General features: G+C 44.7%; 1 protein-coding gene across 3 annotated transcripts in view; it reads right to left on the bottom strand.

Annotated features, from left to right (window-relative positions):
* Positions 1-14614, bottom strand: part of TEP1 (telomerase associated protein 1) — a 40406-nt gene extending 25792 nt beyond the window's left edge. For all 3 annotated transcript variants that reach the window (XR_011074529.1, XM_068548544.1, XM_068548554.1), the window contains exons 1-9: positions 14407-14614; positions 9965-10645; positions 7387-7569; positions 6976-7110; positions 6060-6221; positions 5488-5649; positions 5112-5186; positions 3476-3600; positions 3105-3262 (exon numbers count right to left, since the gene is read on the bottom strand). Coding sequence is in view for 2 of the 3 variants with exons in the window: in XM_068548544.1 (XP_068404645.1) it covers positions 3105-3262; positions 3476-3600; positions 5112-5186; positions 5488-5649; positions 6060-6221; positions 6976-7110; positions 7387-7569; positions 9965-10621 (1657 nt within the window). In the remaining variant the exon portion in view is untranslated. The remainder of the gene's footprint in view (positions 1-3104; positions 3263-3475; positions 3601-5111; positions 5187-5487; positions 5650-6059; positions 6222-6975; positions 7111-7386; positions 7570-9964; positions 10646-14406) is intronic.
* Between the last annotated feature and the right edge of the window lie 7882 nt (positions 14615-22496).

Here is a 22496-nt window from a genome sequence, read left to right as displayed (position 1 = left end):
TAATTCTTAAGTTTTTTGGTCAATGTCTTGTATGAGCTGATTAAATAGTCATCATTTTTTATTTAAAGATAGGTGAGGGCTTCCCTGGTGGCGCAGTGGTTAAGAATCCGCCTGTCAATGCAGGGGACACGGGTTTGAGCCCTGGTCCGGGAAGATCCCACGTGCCGCGGAGCAACTAAGCCCGTGCGCCACAACTACTGAGCCTGCGCTCTAGAGCCTGCGAGCTACAACTACTGAAGCCCGTGCGCCTAGAGCCCGTGTTCCGCAACAAGAGAAGCCACCGCAATGAGAAGCCACACACCGCAACGAAGGGTAGCCCCCGCTCACTGCAACTAGAGAAAGCCCGCGCGCAGCAACGAAGACCCAATGCAGCCAAAAATAAATATAATAAGTAAAATAAATAAATAAAATAAATTTAAAATTTTTTTAAGTAAATTAAAAAAATAAAAGATAGGTGAAAAAGGGACTTCCCTGGCGGTTCAGTGGTTAAGACTCTGCACTTCCACTGCTGGGGGCACGGGTTCGATCCCTGGTCAGGGAACTAAGATCCCGCATGCCACACGGTACAGCCAAAACAATTTTTTTAATTAAAAAAATAATAAAAGAAAAATAAAATAAAGATAGGTGAGAAAGATTCACCCTGAAGCAGAATTTCACTTCTGTCACTTTTTATTGTTCACTTGTCCCTGTGATATTAGTATTACCTTCAAGTCATAGTTTCTTTTTTTTTTTTAATTATTTATTTATTTCTGGCTGCCTCGGGTCTTCATTGCTGCGTGCGAGCTTTCTCTAGTTGCGGCGAGCGGGGGCTGCTCTTCATTGCGGTGCACGGGCTTCCCATTGCAGTGGCTTCTCTTGTCGCAGAGCAGGGGTTCTAGGCGTGCGGGCTTCTGTAGTTGTGGCACGCGGGCTCAGTAGTTGTGGCTCACGGGCCCTAGAGCGCAGGCTCAGTAGTTGTGGCGCACAGGCTTAGTTGCTCTGCGGCATGTGGGATCTTCCCAGACCAGGGACCGTACCCGTGTCCCCTGCATTGGCAGGCAGATTCTTATCCACTGCGCCACCAGGGAAGTCCCAAGTCATAGCTTCTTAATAATCTTTTTAAGGCTTATGTCAATTTTAGAGGGTTAGTTTGGTTAATACTGAATAATAATTCTAAATCCATTTACAATTCAGAGATAAGCTGCAACAAGTCTCATTATGCAGAAACCAAAAAAGAGTGAGGGGGCCCCATCAATGCCCTTGTATTGTGGAACTCCTCCTCTTCCTCAATAAGCCTCAACTATCATACATGACACATAACCATGTAACATGAACTAAGTGACTACAGGGGTTCAATATGTATAGTAAACATTGGAAACATTCTTTCTTTTAGATAAAGGTCAACATAAATAGGAGGTGTGATATTTTTCCTGGCTACCACCCAGAGATGCATTCAGACTACACTACAGACCAGGCCTATTAGTCCCCACCCACATCCCAGGCACTAGCCCTACCATCAGCAGCTTTCATTGGGAAAGTGGTGGCACCTTTTTTAAGGTGATGTAAGTCTCATTTGAATTATAGCTAGAAAGCTTTAAGCCTGCTGGAAGTCCTGGGGTTCTCCGATCATAATACTTCTGATTTACAGACTGTGTAGAACAATTATGTTGTATACGCAATGTAAATGATGTGTGACAACTCATGAACTATTTCATCCTCTGTCAACTCATTAGTTTTGCTCAAATGTTGCTATGTATGAAAGATTTTCTAGATCACTTTGATAAGAAATTAAGTTCAATATCCTATTTATTGACTAGATGAATAAATGAATGTTCATCCTACAGATTGAGAAATTCACTGATTTCATTCCAAATAATTCATTAATGAGTTGTTAATGAGACTCTGGTTTCCAAAGAGGGATCTGTACATCTAAGTATATTTTATAGTTGTATTTATTTTTATTTATATTTATGTTCATATCTATATTTATATAATTATATGTTATATAGTTCCTAAAGTACATAATTGATTAGTACATGTATAAAAATTTTTAAAATATATATATACATATATTCTGGTGTATCCCAAAAATTGTTCCTGCAATAAATGATCTGGTGGTCTGGAGACCACTGGTTTAGATTATGGGCATTGGTCTCAACCAAGATAAACAGCACAGTTTCAATTTTCAGAGGCAGAGGGAGGGAAGGGGAGCTGATGCATACTAGAATCACCAACACATGCTGACTGCCATCCAGGCTCCTTTATCCTACTCTACCCTAAGTTGTATCAAACATTGCAGAATAAGTTGTCAAGCATGTGTGTGTGTGTGTGCGTGTGTGTGTGTGTGTTTTAATTCCCATGTGATTCTGATACATACAGCACCAGTGACAACCCCAAAGTGGGAGGAACGATAAGCAGTTAAGCTTTTTGGGCTGCCCTGCGTACAACCTATAAATGGCAGCTTACAGAGCAATAAAAGCCAACTTGGGCTTCTGAAGCTCCAACATATGAAGTCCACAAAACTCAAGCAGTCAAAAGGGCTACAGTCAGGTATTTTTCAACAGAAGGAAGTTGACTTCAAAGATGAAAGAGGACATAAAAGAAAAAGTGGAATAGGAAGATCCTTCTACAGTTAAAAATAAACTAGCAAAAAAGCAGACAGAAAGAGAAGACTGAAAGTAACTTGGTCTTCCCCATTTGAATTCTTTTTATCAGTGTGGGCAAATTACCTAGAACATCCATGTCCCAAAAAATGGGTTTTGGTGGAGATTCCAGTATGCCACGTACTAGTCCTACCTTGTTTGGATGAGTTACACCGATATTGACACAAGTGAAATCAGATAGAAGGTATTGCTTTTGTCATGTGTTGATAAAGGCCTGTGTATCACCTGACCACGTCTGGAATTATGACCTACCTAGGATGCCAGTGCTATTCAAAGCAGGTGCCACTGTTCACTTTGGTGTGGTCAATGGCAGACCTGATAAGTCCAATCACTTTCAGTGATGGAACTGCCAAGTAAGAGAATAACTGCACCATGCCATGGAAAGCTTCTAGTCAGGGTCCAAAATGTAGAGGCATGAATGAGGAAGAGAGGAAAGGAGTGTGACGGTCAAGGTTACTCTACCGATGAGTTCCTCCCAGACGGAAGCTTTGTTCCCCCACAAGCTCAGCTCTCGCTCCCAGGTCTCTGGCTTAGCAAGCTTCATCCGCTTCCCGGCTCTGCTAGAATCCCAGGGCCCCGGGAGGCGACTTCGAGAAAAGGCCTGTAGGTTGGAGGGGTATCTGGAACAGAGGAGGAAAAACTTATGATTTCAAAGCCAGCTGAAAATAACTGAGAAAAGGAATGGTGAGTCAGTCAAAGCCAGTGAGTCACATTTAAGGCCAGGTCTGCCCAAACTAATGTTGCTGGGGTCCAACTACAGGGATTGGGCCGTGGGTGTTGAAGAATCAGGGCATTACCCGGATGGAGCGTGTGCTCAGGGTGCATCTTCTCACCTGCAGCCCAGCAGGGCCTGGACAAGCTGTGCAGGCTCATGGATGTGCAGTCTCTGTACCAACTTCTTCAGGGTGAAACTTGGCTCATTCTTTTTCTCTGACACTGCACTGCAGGTTGCCTCAAACTGTGGAAATATCCACAAGTCCCACAGGGGTCATTCAATCTATGACCCTGGTCACTTTCTTCAGAAAACAAAAACCAGGACTATCCTATACCTATGGTAATTTCTTTCCCCAAAGTAGCTTTGGGCAAAGAATAGGAATAGAGGGCAAAACTCTCCAACAGCAAGAGCTTCTGTGATGAACATAACAGAGTAGGTCTATGGGGTCACCGTGTTTCATTTACACAAGGTTGAACTATCAATAGTTAACATGGGATGACTGGTTTGTGAAAAGCAAGATGGGGATTGAATAAACAGAAAACACCTTGTTCTTAGAGGGAGGGAGAGGGAAAAGCAGCTCTTATTTAAATCACTGAGACCTGGGGCTTCCCTGGTGGCACAGTGGTTAAGAATCCGCCTGCCAATGCAGGGTACACGGGTTCGAGCCCTGGTCCAGGAAGATGCCACATGCCGCAGAGCAACGAAGCCCGTGAGCCACAACTACTGAGCCCACGCACTGCAACTACTGAAGCCCACGCGCCTAGAGCCCGTGCTCCGCAACAAGAGAAGCCACCGCAGTGAGAAGCCCGCGTACCGCAACAAAGAGTAGCCCCCGCTCGTCGCAACTAGAGAGAAGCCCGCGCGCAGCAACGAAGACCCAACGCGGCCAAAAATAAATAAATAAATAAATAAATTTAAAAATAAATAAATAAGTAAATCACTGAGACCTGAAGCATGTAAATGGAGGCATCAGCACAATGTAGGCTGTGAGGAGTTAAAAAATGAAAGAAGCTGGCTTTCAGAATCTTCTATGTTAGAAGAGCTAAGTTTGGGTTGTATTAGTAGGATGAAGAGAAAAGACCAATGGACCAACTGAGGATGTGTTTTCTTGTAATACTAATATATTTTCCTAAAAATCTATTTTAATGATGATGATGATGAAATCATCACTTACTCAGTGCCAGGTATTGTCAGAAATACTTTAAATACAGTAACTGATTTAATCCTCACGAAAACCCAATGAAGAAGGTACTGCTACTATCCCCATTTTATATGTGAGGAAAATGAGACGAGAGAGAATAAGCCATTCGGCCAAGGTCACATAGCCAGCAACTGGTGGGGGGGGGCAGGTGGGGAGATTGAAACCCAGATGGTCTGAATCCAGCTTCTATGCTCTTAACCGCTATGACCAGTGCCTTGTTATTAAAGTAGAAGAAAAAAACTTTGTTTGGTTTGTTTTTAAAAATTCCTATGGAAGGTGGATATTTCACAATGTTTTTAACTCACTTATCCAGCTGGATGTGCCATCTGTCAGTAAAGTATGACACCAAGGAGAGCAAAATGGAAATAAAAGGAGCCTTTTCCGGGGCTCTCAAAACCCCATAATCACAGCTGAGAATTATCCGGGTAGGACATTGGCATGTGCCTACCATACCCACTAATAGTATTTCTGGACCAAATGGAATTCCATTTCTAAATATTAGTTGAGAAAAGACTGCATGTGTACGTTTAGAACCCCAGAACAAGGCACTCACCATCCTCTGTTCATCTTGAAGAGGCCGAATGAACTTTGGCAAGTATTTCTGTGTCTCAGAAAATGTATGCTCCTTCTGTAGGGACAGGACAAGCCATTTCAAAAGGGGAAGTGGAGGTTGTCCCTAGAGAGACCCATTCCAATAGCCCTGAAGGCCCATCTCTACCACAAAGGAAACTGGCTGGGAAAGAGGCGGGCCCTGCCCTCTCTGCCCTCTGAGCTCTACCCAGCTCCTCTGCATTTCTCTGACTCCTTCTATTCCTGGTGGTAGAAACATGTCAGCTATTTAAGGAGGTCAGCGTGTTCCCTCACCCCTCTCACTTTCCGGGGGAAAAGGGCCTAGGGTGTGAATGACCAGGGTTGAGGCAGGGACTGACTGGAGGGCGGGGTGGCCGGCGGGGGCGCCTCTTGGCCCGGTGCTTCCGAGGGTTATACTTAGCCAGCTGGTACTCATCAAACTGGGCAAATTTGTCCGTCATCGCAGCACGCAGGCAGGCAGGCAGGGGCACCAGCCTGTCCTCCTCTTCTCCAGTCAGGCGCTGTCAGAGAGACGAGAAACCATCAGGAGCGAGACCCTCCAAAACAAAATGAGAGCACTTCCTGGGGTTAAGTGACAGCACAGGATAGGCAGTCCCCAGCCCCAGCTCTACAACGACAATTTCTGTGGTCCTGGACCTGAGGGCAGACTTCTCAGATTCTTATTCTCTTCGCTGTAAACACGAGGTCTGGAATAACACCAAGTTTTCTCAAACTCAGTCCAACCCTTCTCAATTATCTTTTCCCTGTTGGGCAACTCAGCCTGGTACCAGGAGAAGCTGTCCTGTCTGGGCACCAGGGTTGAGGACAGCTGAGGGCAGGCCAAAGTGTCTGAGAATTTTCTCCACAGATGCAGTGAGCAAAGGAGAGGGAACCAAGTGAGGGTCAAAAGTCAGGGAACTGAATGCCATACCTGGTAGAACCTGGCTACCTGGATCCAATCAGAAGGTAGCTGGACAATGGCACAGAAATACCGTCGCAGGTAGGGGCGGCAGACTGGCAAGAAGGCAGCAATGGCCAAGACTTCGTTGGCCACATCCCGGACATTCAGCTGCTGCCTGGCGTACAGAGATGCCTAGGGCACAGGGTAGGGAGCGCTGGCCTCTCAGCCACTTCTGCACAGCACCATGCCATAAACGAATTTGCTTATCTAATCTGCCTGCATAAAACCTTTCCTGAGCCCTCCATATTGTCTGTAAATATAAAATCCAAGCCTCTTGGCTTGGCATTCTACATCTTCCATGATCTAGCCCTTATTCACCAGTCTTCTCCTAAGTCTACTTATCCCAATTTAAGGGCCTTTAACCTTGTCCTTTCCTGCTCTGGAAGACCTCCCACCATCAATGTCTATCAAAAACTTACCCAGGGTTCAAACTGCTGATTTATCCTGCCATCTTCCAAAGCTTCATAGGAAACATTTTCCCTCTCTTTTCTGCTTCTGAAACATTCACTATCTACTACTCCATTTGCATTTATTTGATATTTGGGATCGTTTTTGCTTCGCTAATAATACCATACACTCCCTAAGAGCCAGATCCAAGTTTCGTTTTATCTGTTGGTATAACCCTCAAGGCCTAGCATTGTGTACTTACCCTGTGTACCTACTAAATAAACAAACCCTAGGATACACTTTCTCAATCCTATCTTCCCCCACTCCTCAGAGAACCCTAGGGACTGGGCCTCAGGCTCACCCAGAGATCCTACCGCCTTCCTAGGTAAAGTTCCTTCAGCCCCTAGTATAAAGCCGCTCACCATCCCCCTCACACACCACAACCAAACTCCCTTCCTCCTAACTTCCCACTCCCATCCCCTCTTTCATGTCACAATACCTTGAGTATAAATTCAGGCTCCAAGGGGGCAAGTTCACTACAGGCTTTGAGGAGGAAAGCCTGGGAAGAGTAAGCTGCATCATTTGTGTTTACATTTGACACCAGAGTAGAACACAGAAAGCTCATTAGAACCATCTGGGAATGGGAAAGAGAGGGAAGAAAGGAGAAAAGAGGTAATAAGGACCAACTTAAGCATCCACTCAGGCCAACTTCCAAAGACAGAGAGAATGAACCCAGATTCGGGCAGATGTTTGTCCGGCTGAGAGGTCAGAAAAGGGGATTAGGAAGTAAGAAACCAGAGTTCCTTCCCCTTCCATCTGTGGAGGGGACCAGCCTTTGGTGACCACTCCACCCACCTTCGCTATGCCCTCCCCTCCACCGTCAACCTCTCCCCAGCTCTGGGACTTTTACCTTCTTTTCCTGAAGGGCCTGCTCAGTAGGCTCAGGATGAGAGCCAGAGTCCCCAGGGGTGAGCTTCAGGGTCAGCTCTTCCACGTCCTCCTCCTCTCCCAAGCTTAGACTATAAAAAGGCATTTGAGCATCTGCCCATTCCTTGTCTTCTGGCTTTTTCTCTCCAGAAGAAGACCATCGCCCCTGGGGATAGTGAGAGTTATTAATCCCATCACTCACCCACAGCCCCTCATACAAGAGAGAGATCTGAAAGCAGCATCCAGGGCTAGGAAGAGTCCACATCTACCTTCTAGCACCTAAACTCTTCTCCCCTCACACCCCAGCATGGATCTGTCCAGTCTGACAAGAGTGATCTCTCAGTATCACACACACGCCCTTTCCCAAATCAACATTCTGAGCCTTTGCTCAGATGCTTCATGATCTTCCGGCTGCTTTCATCTCCTTATTGATGTCACAGCTTAGGAGCCTGGGGCCCTTCACAACACACCTCCCAAGAGGCTATTAAGGTATTTTAGAGTCAGAAGAAAAAGCGCCAAGTCCCAGATCAATCGCCCAGCAATCGTGAGCTTACCCTCTGAGCCTCAGCTTCCTCATTCCCTGCCACCTACCTGACGGGGCTGTTACAAGATTAAATGGGGTCATGTATGTATGACTCTTTGCAAATTGCAAAGCCCTAAATAAATGTAAGATGGCAGTAGCTGTAATCCTGACAATGGCCCTATGAAGTGGATTTTCATTGATCTCATCTTAAAGGTGAGGAAATTAAAGCTTCAAAAGGTTAAGAGTCTTTGGGTAGTATAGGCATTTTCACAGTATTGATTCTTCCAATCCAAGAACATGGTATGTCTCTCCATCTGTTTGTGCTGTCTTTGATTTCCTTCATCAGTATCCTATAGTTTTCTGAGTACAGGTCTTTTGTCTCCTTAGGTAGGTTTATTCCTAGGTATTTTAATCTTTTAGTTGCAATGGTAAATGAGACTGTTTCCCTAATTTCTCCTCCTGATCTTTCGTTGTTAGTGTATAGGAATGCAAGAGATTCCTGCGTATTAATTTTGTATCCTGGGACTTTACCAAATTCACTGATAAGCTCTAGTAGTTTTCTGGTGGCCTCTTTAGGATTTTCTATGTATAATATCATGTCATCTGCCAACAGTGACAGTTTTACTTCTTCTTTTCCAATCTGGATTCCTTTTATTTCTTTTTCTTCTCTGACTGCCATGGCTAGGACTTCCAAAACTATGTTGAATACTAGTGGCAAGAGTGGACCACTCTGGAGAAGATGTGGAGAAGAGGGAACCCTCCTACACTGTTGGTGGGAATGTAAATTGATACAGCCACTATGGAAAACAGGAAACTAAAAAATATTAATAGAACTACCATATGACCCAACAATCCCACTCCTGGGCATATACCCAGAGAAAACCATAATTCAAAAAAATACATGCACCCTAATGTTCATTGCAGCACTATTTACAATAGCCAGGACATGGAAGCAACCAAAATGTCCATCAACAGAGGAATGGATAAAGAAGATGTGGTACATATATACAATAGAATATTACTCAGGCATTAAAAGGAACAAAATAGTGCCATTTGCAGAGACATGGATAGACCTAGAGACTGTCATACAGAGTGAAGTAAGTCAGAAAGAGAAAACCAAATATCATGTGGTGTCGCTAATGTGTGGAGTCTAGAAGGATGGTACAGATGAACTTATTTGCAAGCCAGAGGTAGAGACTCAGATGTGGAGAACAGACTTGTGGATGCCAGAGAGGGGGAAGGGGAGGTGGGATGAATTGGGAGATTGGGATTGACATATATACACTACTGTGTATAAAATAGATGACTAATGAGAACCTACTGTACAGCACAGGGAACTCTACTTAATACTCTGTGGTGACCTAAATGGGAAGGAAATCTAAAAAAGAGGGGATGTGTATATACACGTTAACTGGTTCGCTCTGTTGTACAGCAGAGGCTAACACAACATCGTCGAGCGACTATACTCCAATAAAAATTAATTTAGAAAAAAAAAAAAAAGGTTAAGAGTCTTGTCCAAGGTTGAGTGGCTTATAATTGGCAAAAATGGTAGAGGGCTCAGATTTGCCTTTCCCTCAGTCCAAATCTCAAGTCTACATAGAAGGAATGTGTGTTTGTCTACTGATCCTGACCTGTATACTAAACGTGCTTATATAGATGTGTACAAGTGGATGTGTGTCTGCACGTGCACACACAGGGAAGTGGTACTGTAGTTGTTTCTCATGCCTTGTAAGATCTCAAAAGCACTTGATTGACTCTGCTAGTGCAATAGTATATCAGCTCTCCTCCCAAGCAGAGGCTTTCCAAGGACAAAACCTACTTATGCTCTATTGTCCAGAGTCTCTGCACTAGATAAGCAATAAGAGTAATGATGCTCATGAAGACAGCCCTCGGGTAAAAGACGCCTCAGGAAGAGGCTCTGAGGAAAGAAGGTACACAGACACAGAGCAGCACAGAGGGACACTGTGGCACTGAAAGCTAGTGACTAGACATTCTAACAGACATGGCTGCAGTGAAGACAACTGTTTGGAGCTATTACCAAAGCTGCTTCCTGAGCTCTCTCTGTGGCAGAGATGGTTTTCAAGACCCTGGGGCAGGTCAGAAGGCCTAGACCCTCAGAGAAGCACTGAGCCCTTGAGGCTGGAGGCTCAGAGAGCAGGTGGTTGCTGGCACTCAGGCTGCACAGGTCAGATTGCACCATGTGAGGTATCTGGAGACTCTGGGTTAAGGGGCTGGTGGACACAGTGCTCTTCAGAATGGGGAGTGTGGCCAGGCACCGGTTCTCCAAGGAGAGGATGTCTGAGTGGGTAGACACATGCCCATGTGGTTTCTCCAAGGTCTTCAGGTCAGGGAGTGTGGCCAGGCACCGGTTCTCCAAGGAGAGGATGTCTGAGTGGGTAGACCCATGCCCATGTGGTTTCTCCAAGGTCTTCAGGTCAGGGAGTGTGGCCAGGCACCGGTTCTCCAAGGAGAGGATGTCTGAGTGGGTAGACACATGCCCATGTGGTTTCTCCAAGGTCTTCAGGTCAGCAAGTGTGGCCAGGCACCGGTTCTCCAAGGAGAGGATGTCTGAGTGGGTAGACCCATGCCCATGTGGTTTCTCCAAAGTCTTCAGGTCAGGAAGTGTGCCCAGGCACCGGTTCTCCAAGGAGAGGATGTCCAGGTGGGTAGACACACGCCCATGGAGTTTCTCCATGGCTGGAGCCCAACCAGTATATGCCTAGAAGGAGAGAAAGACAGGTGATGAGCAGCTGGCTGTATTGGGAGTACATGCGTACTGGGACTAAATCTTTCCCATAGTCCTCCTGGTAATGCCAGTGACCTGAAGGCAGAAAACAACCAATATTTGCTTTTCCAGGACTGGGTTCATTCCAAGGATGTATACAGGGAGTATTCTAAGGGAAAGGAGTAGGGAAAAGGTAAGGTAGAAGCTTAAGAGTAAGGAAGTTTAAAAAACAAAAAAAGGGACTTCCCTAGTGGTCCAGTGGGTAAGACTCCACGCTCCCACTGCAGGGGGCCTGGATTCCATCCCTGGTTGGGGAACTAGATTCCGCATTCGTGCCGCAACTAAGAGTTCACATGCCGCAACTAAGAGTCCACATGCTGCAACTAAAAGATCCTGCATGCTGCAACTAAAAGATCCTGCATGCCGCATCGAAGACCCGGCCCAGCCAAAATAAATAAATAAATAAATAAATAGATAAATAAATAAATAAATAAATAAATAAAAAGTAAGAGCTGGAAAGGAAAGGAACATGTCTTCACATGAAGGGGTAAAGGAGAACCCCCAGGGCTATCAGTATGATCCCAACTTAGCACAGGAGCCATACTCATAATCTGGACTCTGGATTCTTAGCTCCAGAGAAACAAACATTTTGATCAAGTTGTCTATACTCACCACCTCAACTTCCTTGCCTCCTACTCACTCTTAACCAACTAAATGGGATTCTGTTTCCACTATTCCTCCAAGGCTGTCCTCTTAGGTAACTAATGGAATTCTTCTTACTATAAGAACAGACATATCTTGGAGCTTACCTTACTTCATCTCTCAAGTGGAATATGACCCTGTGATCACTGTCTCACTGAAACTCTCTCCCTTTGACTTCCACGGTGCTGTCCCGGTTTTCCTCTTACAACCCGAATCACAGCTTCTTGGGGGGTTCTTTCTCTACTCTTCCTTGAATGTTGATGCTGCTTAGAGCTCTTTTCTAACGCTTCTATATACTTTCCCAGGGTGGTCTCACCTACTCTGTTGCTCCACATAACACTGCTATGCTGGCAACTCACATATTTATTCCTTGACCTAGATCTCATCTGAGCTTCATACTCATTTATCCATTCCCCTGTTGGACATCTCCACTTGGATGACTCAAAGGTACCCAAAACTCCGTAGATCCCAAATGTATCATCTTTCTACCTCTTCTCCAAATCCATTCCCCCTCATTGCCCCCTATGCTTACAAGGGTTTGGTATAAAATAGGCTTGAGTTTGAATCCTGATGGGACCTTGGGCTAGTTCCTTAAACTCTCTGTGCCGCGGTTTCATCACCTACAAAACTGAAATAAATGCCCACCTCATAGAGTTGTATAGGAATAAATAAGAAAAAATATATCAAGCACTTAGAGTTAGTAAGTGTGCAATAAGTGGAAGCTATTATTATTTATTATTGTTATCATCCAATAAATTACCAAATCCTATTGATTCTACTTCCTCAGTGTCTCCCAGATCTATCCAATTCTCTCTGTTCTGCCTGCCACCGTCATCGCTGAAACCCTCCAATCCACGTGGCACACAGTATGTAGATCTGCCTAAAGGAGCTCCCAATACATACCCCAGCCACCATTTACAACACCTTGTTTATTTCATCATAATAAAAACTTATCTTGTTAGCCGATTTGCCTACTTGTTCACGGTTTCTCCTAAATAAAATAAAACTCCCTGAGGGTCAGGGCTCCTGTGTCTTGTTCACCTCTGCATGCCCAGCATCACACACATAACCTGGCTTCTGACCTCCCAGCCTCACCTCTTACTGCTACTCCCATCTAACGTTAAACTTGAACCATACAAATTGTTTTCAGCTTATGAATTGCCAAGGTATCTCTTGACTCTGGACTTTGCATAGGCAGAGGCCTAGAACATTCTTCCTTCTACCAAGACCACCCCCCTTCCCCAGCCCCTCCTTTACTAGGCCAAATTCTACTTCCCTCTCACTCTGAAGGCCTCAGTTTAATAGTCAGTTCCTCCAAGGAGCCTCAGGTGACACCCAGCCCCCAGTCTGGTACAGGTGGTCCTTCTATGTTCCCACACTGTACTTCCTCTAGCATAGAACACATCCTCTATATCGTAATTGCCTGTTCATTTGTCTTTCATCCCCCCAGACTATAAGTTCCTGAGCACAGAGACTCTTTAGCCTTGTTCACCATTGTTGCAACAATGTCTAGTCAGTGGGATTCAGAAGCTTTTGAGAATCTGGTGAAAGCCATGGAGCTTTTTCACAGAAAAACATGAGTATATACTACTTTGCATTCAATTTTCAGGGAGCACACCCATGGATCTCCTAGAATCTCCACTAACTGCAAATTAAGAACCTCTGCCTGAGAGGATGCTTGAATTTATATCATTAGGAATGTACATACTCTCTTATTTGGACAAATGCTTATCTCCTATTTACATTTATGTATTTTAGGAATAAGTATGTTGTTAAGTCAATTGCTTAATCCTTAATATGCAAGAGCTTACGGACAGGAATGTAGAATACTTCCAAGAAGACTTGAATGGACTGACAATCCAGAACCAGAAAGGACAATGGATATCTCACTGGACATCAGTGCAGGCAAAGTGCATCAAGAATGATGGCCTATATAGGCTTGTACATTTCCCGCATGTCTTTGCACTATATAAGCCCCCAGCGAAAGGACTGGGGAATCTCAGAATCGACTCAAGATTTTCAAAAGAATGAGTCTCATAACAAAAATTAAGTTAACAGGGCTTCCCTGGTGGCAGAGAGGTTAAGGATCCGCCTGCCAATGCAGGGGACACGGGTTCGAGCCCTGGTCTGGGAAGGTCCCACGTGCCACGGAGCAACTAAGCCCGTGTGCCACAACTAAGCCCGTGTGCCACAACTAAGCCCGTGTGCCACAACTACTGAGCTGCGCTCTAGAGCCCACGAGCCACAACTACTGAAACCCGTGTGCCTAGAGCCCATGCTCCGCAACAAGAGAAGCCACTGCAAGGAGAAGCCCGTGCACCGCAACAAAGAGTAGCCCCCGCTCGCTGCAACTAGAGAAAGCCCTCGTGCAGCAACAAAAATCCAACTCGGCCAAAAATAAATAAATTTTTAAAAAAGAAAAAAAAATTAAGTTAACAGAAAAATAGTTACATGTTTTTCACACCCTGGTGTTTGTGAAGGGAGATTCAGCTGACCTACAAATGAAAAGTAAAAGTCTCTACAAATTAAAATTAAAAATCCCCATCTCTAATTCCATTCTCCAGGGATAACCACTGCTAAGTTTTATATGAAGAGTTTCAGACACTTTCTATGCATATACAAATATACGTATAGGTCTGTACCTTCCCTTCCCCCATATCCAGCACCACCCCCCTTTTTGTTTTGTTTTGTTTCGTTTTCCACAAAGAGGATCATACTTTAGACACTATTCTGCACTTAGTATGCCTTGGAGACCTTGCCGTGTTAACACATTAATAGCCACCACACTTTTAAGTTGGCTGTGTGACAGCCTACCCTGCTTAAGCACAGCCCGGGTTTCCGTTCCAAGCAGCACACAGAGCAAGGAAGAGCGACCCATTCTCACTTGGTCTCTTCCACCTTCTTCCTGCGTCCTTCTATCCCCGGGCCCTCCCTTTCCCTCATCCTTCCCACTCCCCCTTTCACACACCACACCCGCTCCCGGAGCTGCCGGAAGTGCAGGGCCGAGGCACCCCTCCCGGCGCCCGCCCCGCCGAGTCCCGGGAGGTCACTACCTGGCCGCGCTAGGCCTTCCCCACCGGCCCCGGCGGCCGAGCCCACGCCTAGACCCGGGGCCAGGGCCAGCTGCTGCCGGCGCTCGACCGTCCCCGGAGCCACCCAGGCCTGGAGCAGCTGGCTGTCACGCGGGGCCGCTCGGTCCTCGGCAGCAGGAAAAAGACCGATCTCCCGACTCCGCGGCTGGGTGGAGTGGAAGCCGGAGGTGGGGCCGGGCCGGGAGCGGGGAGGAGACGGCGCGCCGCCGCAGACGCGGGGCGGGGCTGTCGCGCCCCGCGGGGAGGAGAGATGCGCGGCTGGCGACGCCTCTGCAGAGAGGGCGTTGCAGCCTTTTCTGGGGCCAGAGGTTAGTCCCACTCCCTCCCGCCGCCTTTCCCCTCCCTCCCCAGTTCCTCGTCCTCTTTTCTCCTGTCCCTCAGGTTTCCTCTTGTACCAAATTCCGCTCTTTTGCTAAATTTCCTCTCTTTTGTAATATCTTCCAACACCATTTCTTGAAAAAGATTTTGGCATGTTCGCTGCCGATCTGGACACCTTTTGTCCTGGTATCAAATAGTATAGTGGGACTCTTAATTCATGCGAAAGTTACTTGGTGAGAATAGAAATAAAAGGAGACGGAAAGCCTAAAGCAATGGCCTGTAACCGGGTGTAAATATCAAATAATTAAGGCAGCGTGAACTAAGAGCAGCTTATGTCCATCTGGGATAGGTCCCTGGACAAAGAATTTTTTGGAGCCATCCTGAATGGCTAATGCGCAACTGTTTTCAGAAAGTGGGACCAGGCTCAGGAAAGGGACAAGTGACCTTTAGGATGGTAATGCTGGTGCTGTTTCATAAAGAGCAGGGCCAAACAGATATTAGCAGGAGAAACATGCTTACCTCATGTAAGACAGATGATCTGTCTTCTGGAAAATATCCCTTTCCTAAGGGTAGCGGGTACCTGCATTCTCAGGTAACAGCTGAAGCTTCAGCTCAGGATCAGGGGCATCCTTTATTCTCAATTTGTTGAGCCAGATCCCACCTAACGTCCTTAGATGCCTCTCTTACCACCTACCCCATTAGTCCCTACACTCTTTTTATAAGAAATATTTTTCTGTCCCCTTTATGATCCTGAACTACAACTTATAAATAATGTATTTTAGCATCACACTGGTGGTACAGGAAGAATAGCAACTGGTGACCATTGCTTCCTGGTTGACTAGGAGGATCTAGAGTGTCCTTTCTGGTTAGCTGCAAGAGCAAAGAAATTCAAAGCCAGCACATTGGAACCACGGGAAATCTTCTTTAAAAATCCCCAAACCCAGGCCACACCCCAGACTGATTAAATCACAATCTTCAGAGGAGGACCCGGGCATTAGAAGTTTTTGAAACTCCCCAGATAATACTAATGTGCAGACAAGTTTGGGAATCTCTGCCCTAGGGTCTTGCTAATCAAGGTATGGGCTGTGGACCAGCAACATCAGCATCACCTTGTTAGAAACGCAGATTTTCGGGCTTCCCTGGTGGCGCAGTGGTTGAGAATCTGCCTGCTAATGCAGGGCACACGGGTTCGAGCCCTGGTCTGGGAAGATCCCACATGCCACGGAGCAACTAGGCCCGTGAGCCTGCGCGTCTGGAGCTTGTGCTCCGCAACAAGAGAGGCCGCGAAAGTGAGAGGCCTGCACACCGCGATGAAGAGTGGCCCCCCGGCTCGCCGCAACTGGAGAAAGCCCTCGTACAGAAACGAAGACCCAACACAGCCAAAAAAAATAATAATTAATTAATTAATAAGAAATGCAGACTCTCAGGCCCCACCTCAGACCTACTGAATCAGAATCTGTAATTTCACAAGATTCCCAGATTATTCCCACTTACATTAAACTTTGAGAAGCACTGATCTAGACAGGTGGAGTGGGGTCTGGAGTCTGCATTTTCAAGCCCTAGGGGCCAGGCCCGGCAATTTGTATTTTACAAGCTCTCCAGGCAATTTTGATACATGCTAAAGGTTAAGAACCCCCGATTAAAACTAGGGTTGTTGCTCACCCCCCTTGAAAATTTCTGATTTGGTAGGTTTAGGATAGGACCTGAGAATCTGCATTTCTAGGAAACTCTTGGGTATTGGTGATTCTGACCTCTGATCCAGGAACCACATTTTGAAAATCACCAGTCTAGAATGATTCTCTAGGCAGAGGGACAGTAACTGACTGATCAATCTCTAAAGGATATTTCAGTTGGATTTTGAGACAGCCAGATGACCTGTCTCTGCCTTGCAACAGAGGAGATCTCTCAATTCACAAGATGTTTACAAAGTCCAAACTCAGCTTTTCTTTTCAGTGGACAGTGCTAAATGCACCCTGTATTATTTGTTCCTTTGAGTGCTGCTTTTCTAAACTAGCCACTCCCTTGAGTTGAAGCAATCTTTCTTCAGATTACTGTCATTCTGCCAACTGAACAACTACCGGAGCTGAGGAGGCACTCCATTCCCCACTGGGTTAACTCTCATAGAGCTTATTTCCAGGTTCTTAGAGGATGACTCACTTTCTCCTCCATAGACAGCCTACACCCATAATTGTTGATCAATGGTATTAAGCTGCAATATCCAACTGATGAGTGCAGTGTCCAGACTTACTACTTTCTGGGGTGAAGTTGTGCCATCTCCTCAGCCCTCAGAAGCCCCTTTATTAAGGACTCTACCACCTATTAAAATTGCTCACCTTTAGACATACAGATGGCCAACAAGCACATGAAAGGATGCTCAACATCGCTAGTTATTAGAGAAATGCAAGTCAAAACTACAATGAGGTACCACCTCACACGGGTCAGAATGGCCATCGTCAAAAAGTCTACAAATAATAAATGCTGGAGAGGGTGTGGAGAAAAGGGAACCCTCCTACACTGTTGGTGGGAGTGTAAGTTGGTGCAGCCACTATGGAGAACTGTATGGACGTTCCTTAAAAAACTAAAAATAGAACTACCATATGATCCAGCAATCTCACTCCTGGACATACATCCAGAAAAGATGAAAACTCTAATTTGACAAGATACATGGACACCTATATTCATAGCAGCACTGTTCACAATAGCCAAGACATGGAAACAACCTAAATGTCCACCCACATATGAGTGAATAAAGAAGATGTGATTGAGATATATATATATATATATATATATATATATATATATATATATATATATATATATATATATAAAATGGAATACTACTCAGCCATAAAAAAAGAATGAAATATTGCCATTTGCAGCAACATGTATGCCCCTAGAGATGATTATACTAAGTGAAGTAAGTCAGAGACAAGTAATATATGATATTGCTTATATGTGGAATCTAAAAAAAAAAAATACAAATCAACTTATTTACAAAACAGAAACAGACCCACAGACTTCGAAAACAAACTTATGCTTACCAAAGGGGAAAGGGGTGGGGGGATAAATTAGGAGTATGAGATTAACAGGTCCGCACCACTATATATAAAATAGATAAACAACAAGGATTTACTGTATAGCACAGGGAAATATATTCAGTATCTTGTAACAATCTATAATAGAAAAGAATCTGAAGTTGTACACCTGAAATTGTACATCAATTGTAGTTAAATTTTTAAAAATTTCTCACTTCTTCTAGTCAATATTTTTGCACACTTCTTATCCTCCCCCATTTTGGGTCAATCTTATTGCACACTTTTTATCCTCCCCCATTTTGAGTCAATAAATATCTGTTAAGCACCTATGAAGTGCAAAGACAGTATGTAAAATGTATAAAACGTGCCTTCTTCTCAAGGCTTCACGGTCTCATAAAGGAGACAGACATATGCAGGAGACACAATAATACAAGGCAAATTATGAGAAGTGTTATATTCTACTAAGGAACAAACTCAGGATTCTGTGGAGGAGGGACCGTGAGCAACTTCCTGGAGGGAGTAGACTTTGAACTGGGAAGGGTAGATCTCTGATAAGAAGCTGAGAGGGCAGTGAGTGCCTGGGGATTATAAAGACCCTTGGTTTCACCAGATTTTTCTTTTCCCTTTTGTGAATATTTACCTTTAGATTCACAGCTTGTGCTTCTATTCAGTCTATCCACTGCCAGCTTCAAAGAATCACCCAAGCAGTGATTTATGGACAGGCACCTATTCGGTTGCACTTGGCATCCCAGAGGAGCTTCAGATTCTTTTCCATTATAGATTGTTAAAAGATATTAATACCCTTTAACTGCTCCCACTTGTAGAGTCTAAGTATGAGTTTCGTGAATAAAGCCTACCACTCCATGGAGGTGAATCTACATTGGAGATGTGGCATAATAAAGACAGCAGGCTTGGAAGTCCTTCTACCTGTGTTTAAATACATGCTCAACATTTATAAACTGTGTGACCTTTGGTGAGTAAATTCACTCCTCTAAGGTTCAGTTTTCCTGTCTGTAAAATGGGGATAATAATAGCATCCACTTTTTATGGGTTGTTCGGCATTTAAATGAGATAATGCATGTAAAGCAGTTAACACACTACCTGGCACATAGCAAGCACTTAAACAATCTTAGCTATATTCTAAAATTTTTTTTTTATTTTTGGCTGTGTTGGATCTTCATTGCTGCGTGCAGGTTTTCTCTAGTTGCAGCGGTGCACGGGCTTCTCATTGCGGTGGCTTTTCTTGTTGTGGAGCACAGTCTCTAGGTGCATGGGCTCAGTAGTTGTGGTGGCTCGCGGGCTCAAGAGAGCAGGCTCAGTAGTTATGGCACATGGGCTTAGGTGCCCCATGGCCTGTGGGATCTTCCCAGACCAGGGCTCGAACCCATGTCCCCTGCATTGGCAGGCGGATTCTTAACCACTGCGCCACCAGGGAAGCCCTGAAACAAGCAGTTCTTCCTCCGTTATGAGAGAGTTGGCTTTTTTTTTTTTTAAGAGAGTTTATTCTTTTTTTTTTTTTTTTGATTAATTAATTTATTTATTTTTGGCTTGTTGGGTCTTCGTTTCTGTGCGAGGGCTTTCCCTAGCTGCGGCCAGCGGGGGCCACTCTTCATCGCGGCGCGCGGGCCTCTCACTATCACGGCCTCTCTTGTTGCGGAGCACAGGCTCCAGACGAGAGAGTTGGCTTTAATCAGTGACAGTTTGCTTGAAAACTATGCAATGCATTGAGGCTCAGATTACCTGTCTGGTAATGAGCCAAGCTGGTATACAACTAGAAGACCTCTAGCTCCCTAAATGCCTTAGCCTGAGCTGGAGTCCAGATGAATCCATATCCCTATCTCAGGAGCAGTGTTAGTCTGGAGTAGCTGGGGATAAACCTGTAACCCTCTGTATGGCACTCATGGTCTCAGGGGTGCTACAGCACACTGGCCACCCTGTTTGGCGTCATCTAGCTTGCTAATCTAAAAGGGTGTAGCCTGGAAATTTAATTTCAGAGTACCAGGGTACCCTTTTTGAAATGTGTGTAGACATCCTTAGGACTATCCCAAGCTCTGGAGCTCATGACTGTAATAACACTATGATGTTGATAGTACAGGTATTATCTCTATTTTATGGATTAAGACACTGGCATTCAGACGTCGAGAACGGACTTGAGGACACAGCGGGGGAAGGGGAGCCTGGGACATAGAGAGTAGCACTGACATATATACACTACCAAACGTAAAATGGATGGCTAGTGGGAAGCAGTTGCGTAGCACAGGGAGATCAGCTCGGTGCTTTGTGACAACCTGGGGGTGGGGGGGATAGGGAGGGTGGGAGGGAGGCTCAAGAGGGAGGGGACATGGGGATATATGTATGCATATAGCTGATTCACTTTGTTGTACAGCAGAAACTAACACAACACTGTAGAGCAATTATACTCCAATAAAGATGTATATTAAAAAAAAAAAAAGACACTGGTATTCAAAGTGATTAAAGGACTTACTCATGATTACCAAAAGAGCAATTGATTTGGGGCTTGAACCCAAGATACTGATTCTAATTCACTCTAATTCACACTCTCAAGCTATCCTTTTTTCAGAATTCTAAATCAGAAATACAGCTTATTGTATCTTGAATCGTCAGCCATAATAATAATACCGTAAACCTCTATCTCTCAGAGAAAAAAAGACTATAATCTCACCACTAATGACATATACATGTATTCATGCATGTATTTATGCATAGGCATGTATATATATGTAATGGATGTATATTTTTGTAGTTGTATTAGCAGAAGTTGTGATAAATTCACACTTTTCCACCTATGATCCCTTGATCCCAAGAGTTAGCTAGGATTTGGAATGTAGTCTGTGGCCCTGACAGGGTAATTATGTCCTAATTACTGTCCTGCCTGTAGACCTAACCTGTGGTGCTTGTCCCAGTGAGTCTCTTGGTCCTGATGTTATAAGTATGTCACCTGGAGACTGCTCTCATTGAAAAGCCTTCCTCTTCATTATCCAGACTATGCCACCTGCCGTGGCTTCCTACACTGTGTAAAGAAGGGTTTGAATTGCACTATCCAAAATCTCTTCATTCCATGGTTCTATTAAACAATCTTTCTATGCAGGTTTTCACTCTTTTGGTTGGACATTGTTGCTTCTACCTCCTGGACTGTCAGTCTGGATAAATAATAGCGCTTAGTTTTGCAGCTAGTAGGATTTTTATGTGATTTTTACCCCCCCCCCCTTTTTTTTTCATTTTTTAACCTTTTCTGTTATCGATTTTCCAGATGTCCAGGGCATAATATATATACATATATATATATATATATATATATATATATATATATAGTATATTTGACAGGGAAAATATCTGGAGAAGAGACCAGTAAGGTTTCTATTTCAGTAGTTCAAAATTACATGATGAGTTGAGTGAAGAAAAAGATAAGAGGAGAGCAAGCTCAAGATGATTACAAAGTTTTGTGTCTAGGAAAAAGGAAAAATGATAGTGCCAACAAAGCATGATGAGTCTGAACCAATGATAGTGGTAAATCCAAGTAGAGGTGAGGGCTGCTAAAAAAACATAATAATACGACTAGAACCCAGTTGAGTCATTAAGGCTTGGGATAGAGGAGAGGTGAGCTTTCTGAAGAGGATCATGAAGCAAAGTAAGAGAAGAACATGGGCAACCCAGAATTAGGCATAGAAGACTCATATAGTCCAACACACTTATTGGTATTGAACCTACACCCCCAGTTCTATCCAGTTCCTGAGTTAACCTTGAAAAGATGAGTGCAGGTGTGTAAATTCCACCCTCACCCACAAAGGAGGTTGAAGGAAGAGTCGGGGCAGGTAGTAGGGGAGTACCTACAACACCTTGGTTCATTATCTGATTTACCAAAGATAAGAATCCTACATCTCTAGGAACTCACCAGACTGTAGCCTAATCCCTGGATTGCCATGATTGCCTGCTCTGTAGGAATGATTTCTGTCCCAATTCCCGATCCTAACTCTACTTCCCTTCTGGAGTCGAAATACTACCCTGAATCTCAGTGCACTTGCCCAGGGCCCCAGCTCGTTGCCTTGCCTGTATCAGGCCCCTCTCACTGAAGAGTGGTCCAAGAGCAAGACCAGTGTCCTGCTTCACATCAGAAACCTCCTCCTGTCTTCTCATTCTAACCACAATTTCAAAAATGGACTTCCCTCGTGGTCCAGTGGTGAAGACTCCGTGCTTCCCCTGCAGGGGGCACGGGTTTCGCATGCCGTGGGGTGCAGCTGAAAAACAAAAAACAAACAAAAAAACTAAGTAATGAAAGCTAGAGCCTTCTGCAGCTAACTACCCCCATCTACATAATTTTGGACCCTTGGCTGTCAGCTCTGCCTGGGATGGCACCGCACCCTCTTGGACACTATGATTTGACTTTCTGCCACCTCTTTGGATTGGAGAAGTAAGAAGAGTAGGAGAGTGTGCTATCTCTGGAGCCAGGGGAGGAGAAATTTTTAGGGTAAAAGCCAGTTTTCAAGCCAGCCAATTCCTGCAGAAAGATGAAGGAAAATGAGGACAGCCTTAGATTGTTTGATTTGGTGAGAAGTAGGTCATGGTGACAACGAAGGAGGATGGTTTCAGTAGTGTGGTGGAGACAGAAACCAAATTACAAGGGATAGTGAATGTTTTTTACAATAGAGAAACTCAGACAAGAATGATTCAGTCATGGTG

The sequence above is a fragment of the Eschrichtius robustus genome, chromosome 1, assembly GCF_028021215.1.
Source record: "Eschrichtius robustus isolate mEscRob2 chromosome 1, mEscRob2.pri, whole genome shotgun sequence".
NCBI lineage: Eukaryota > Metazoa > Chordata > Mammalia > Artiodactyla > Eschrichtiidae > Eschrichtius > Eschrichtius robustus.
This window is presented reverse-complemented; position numbering and strand designations above follow the sequence as displayed.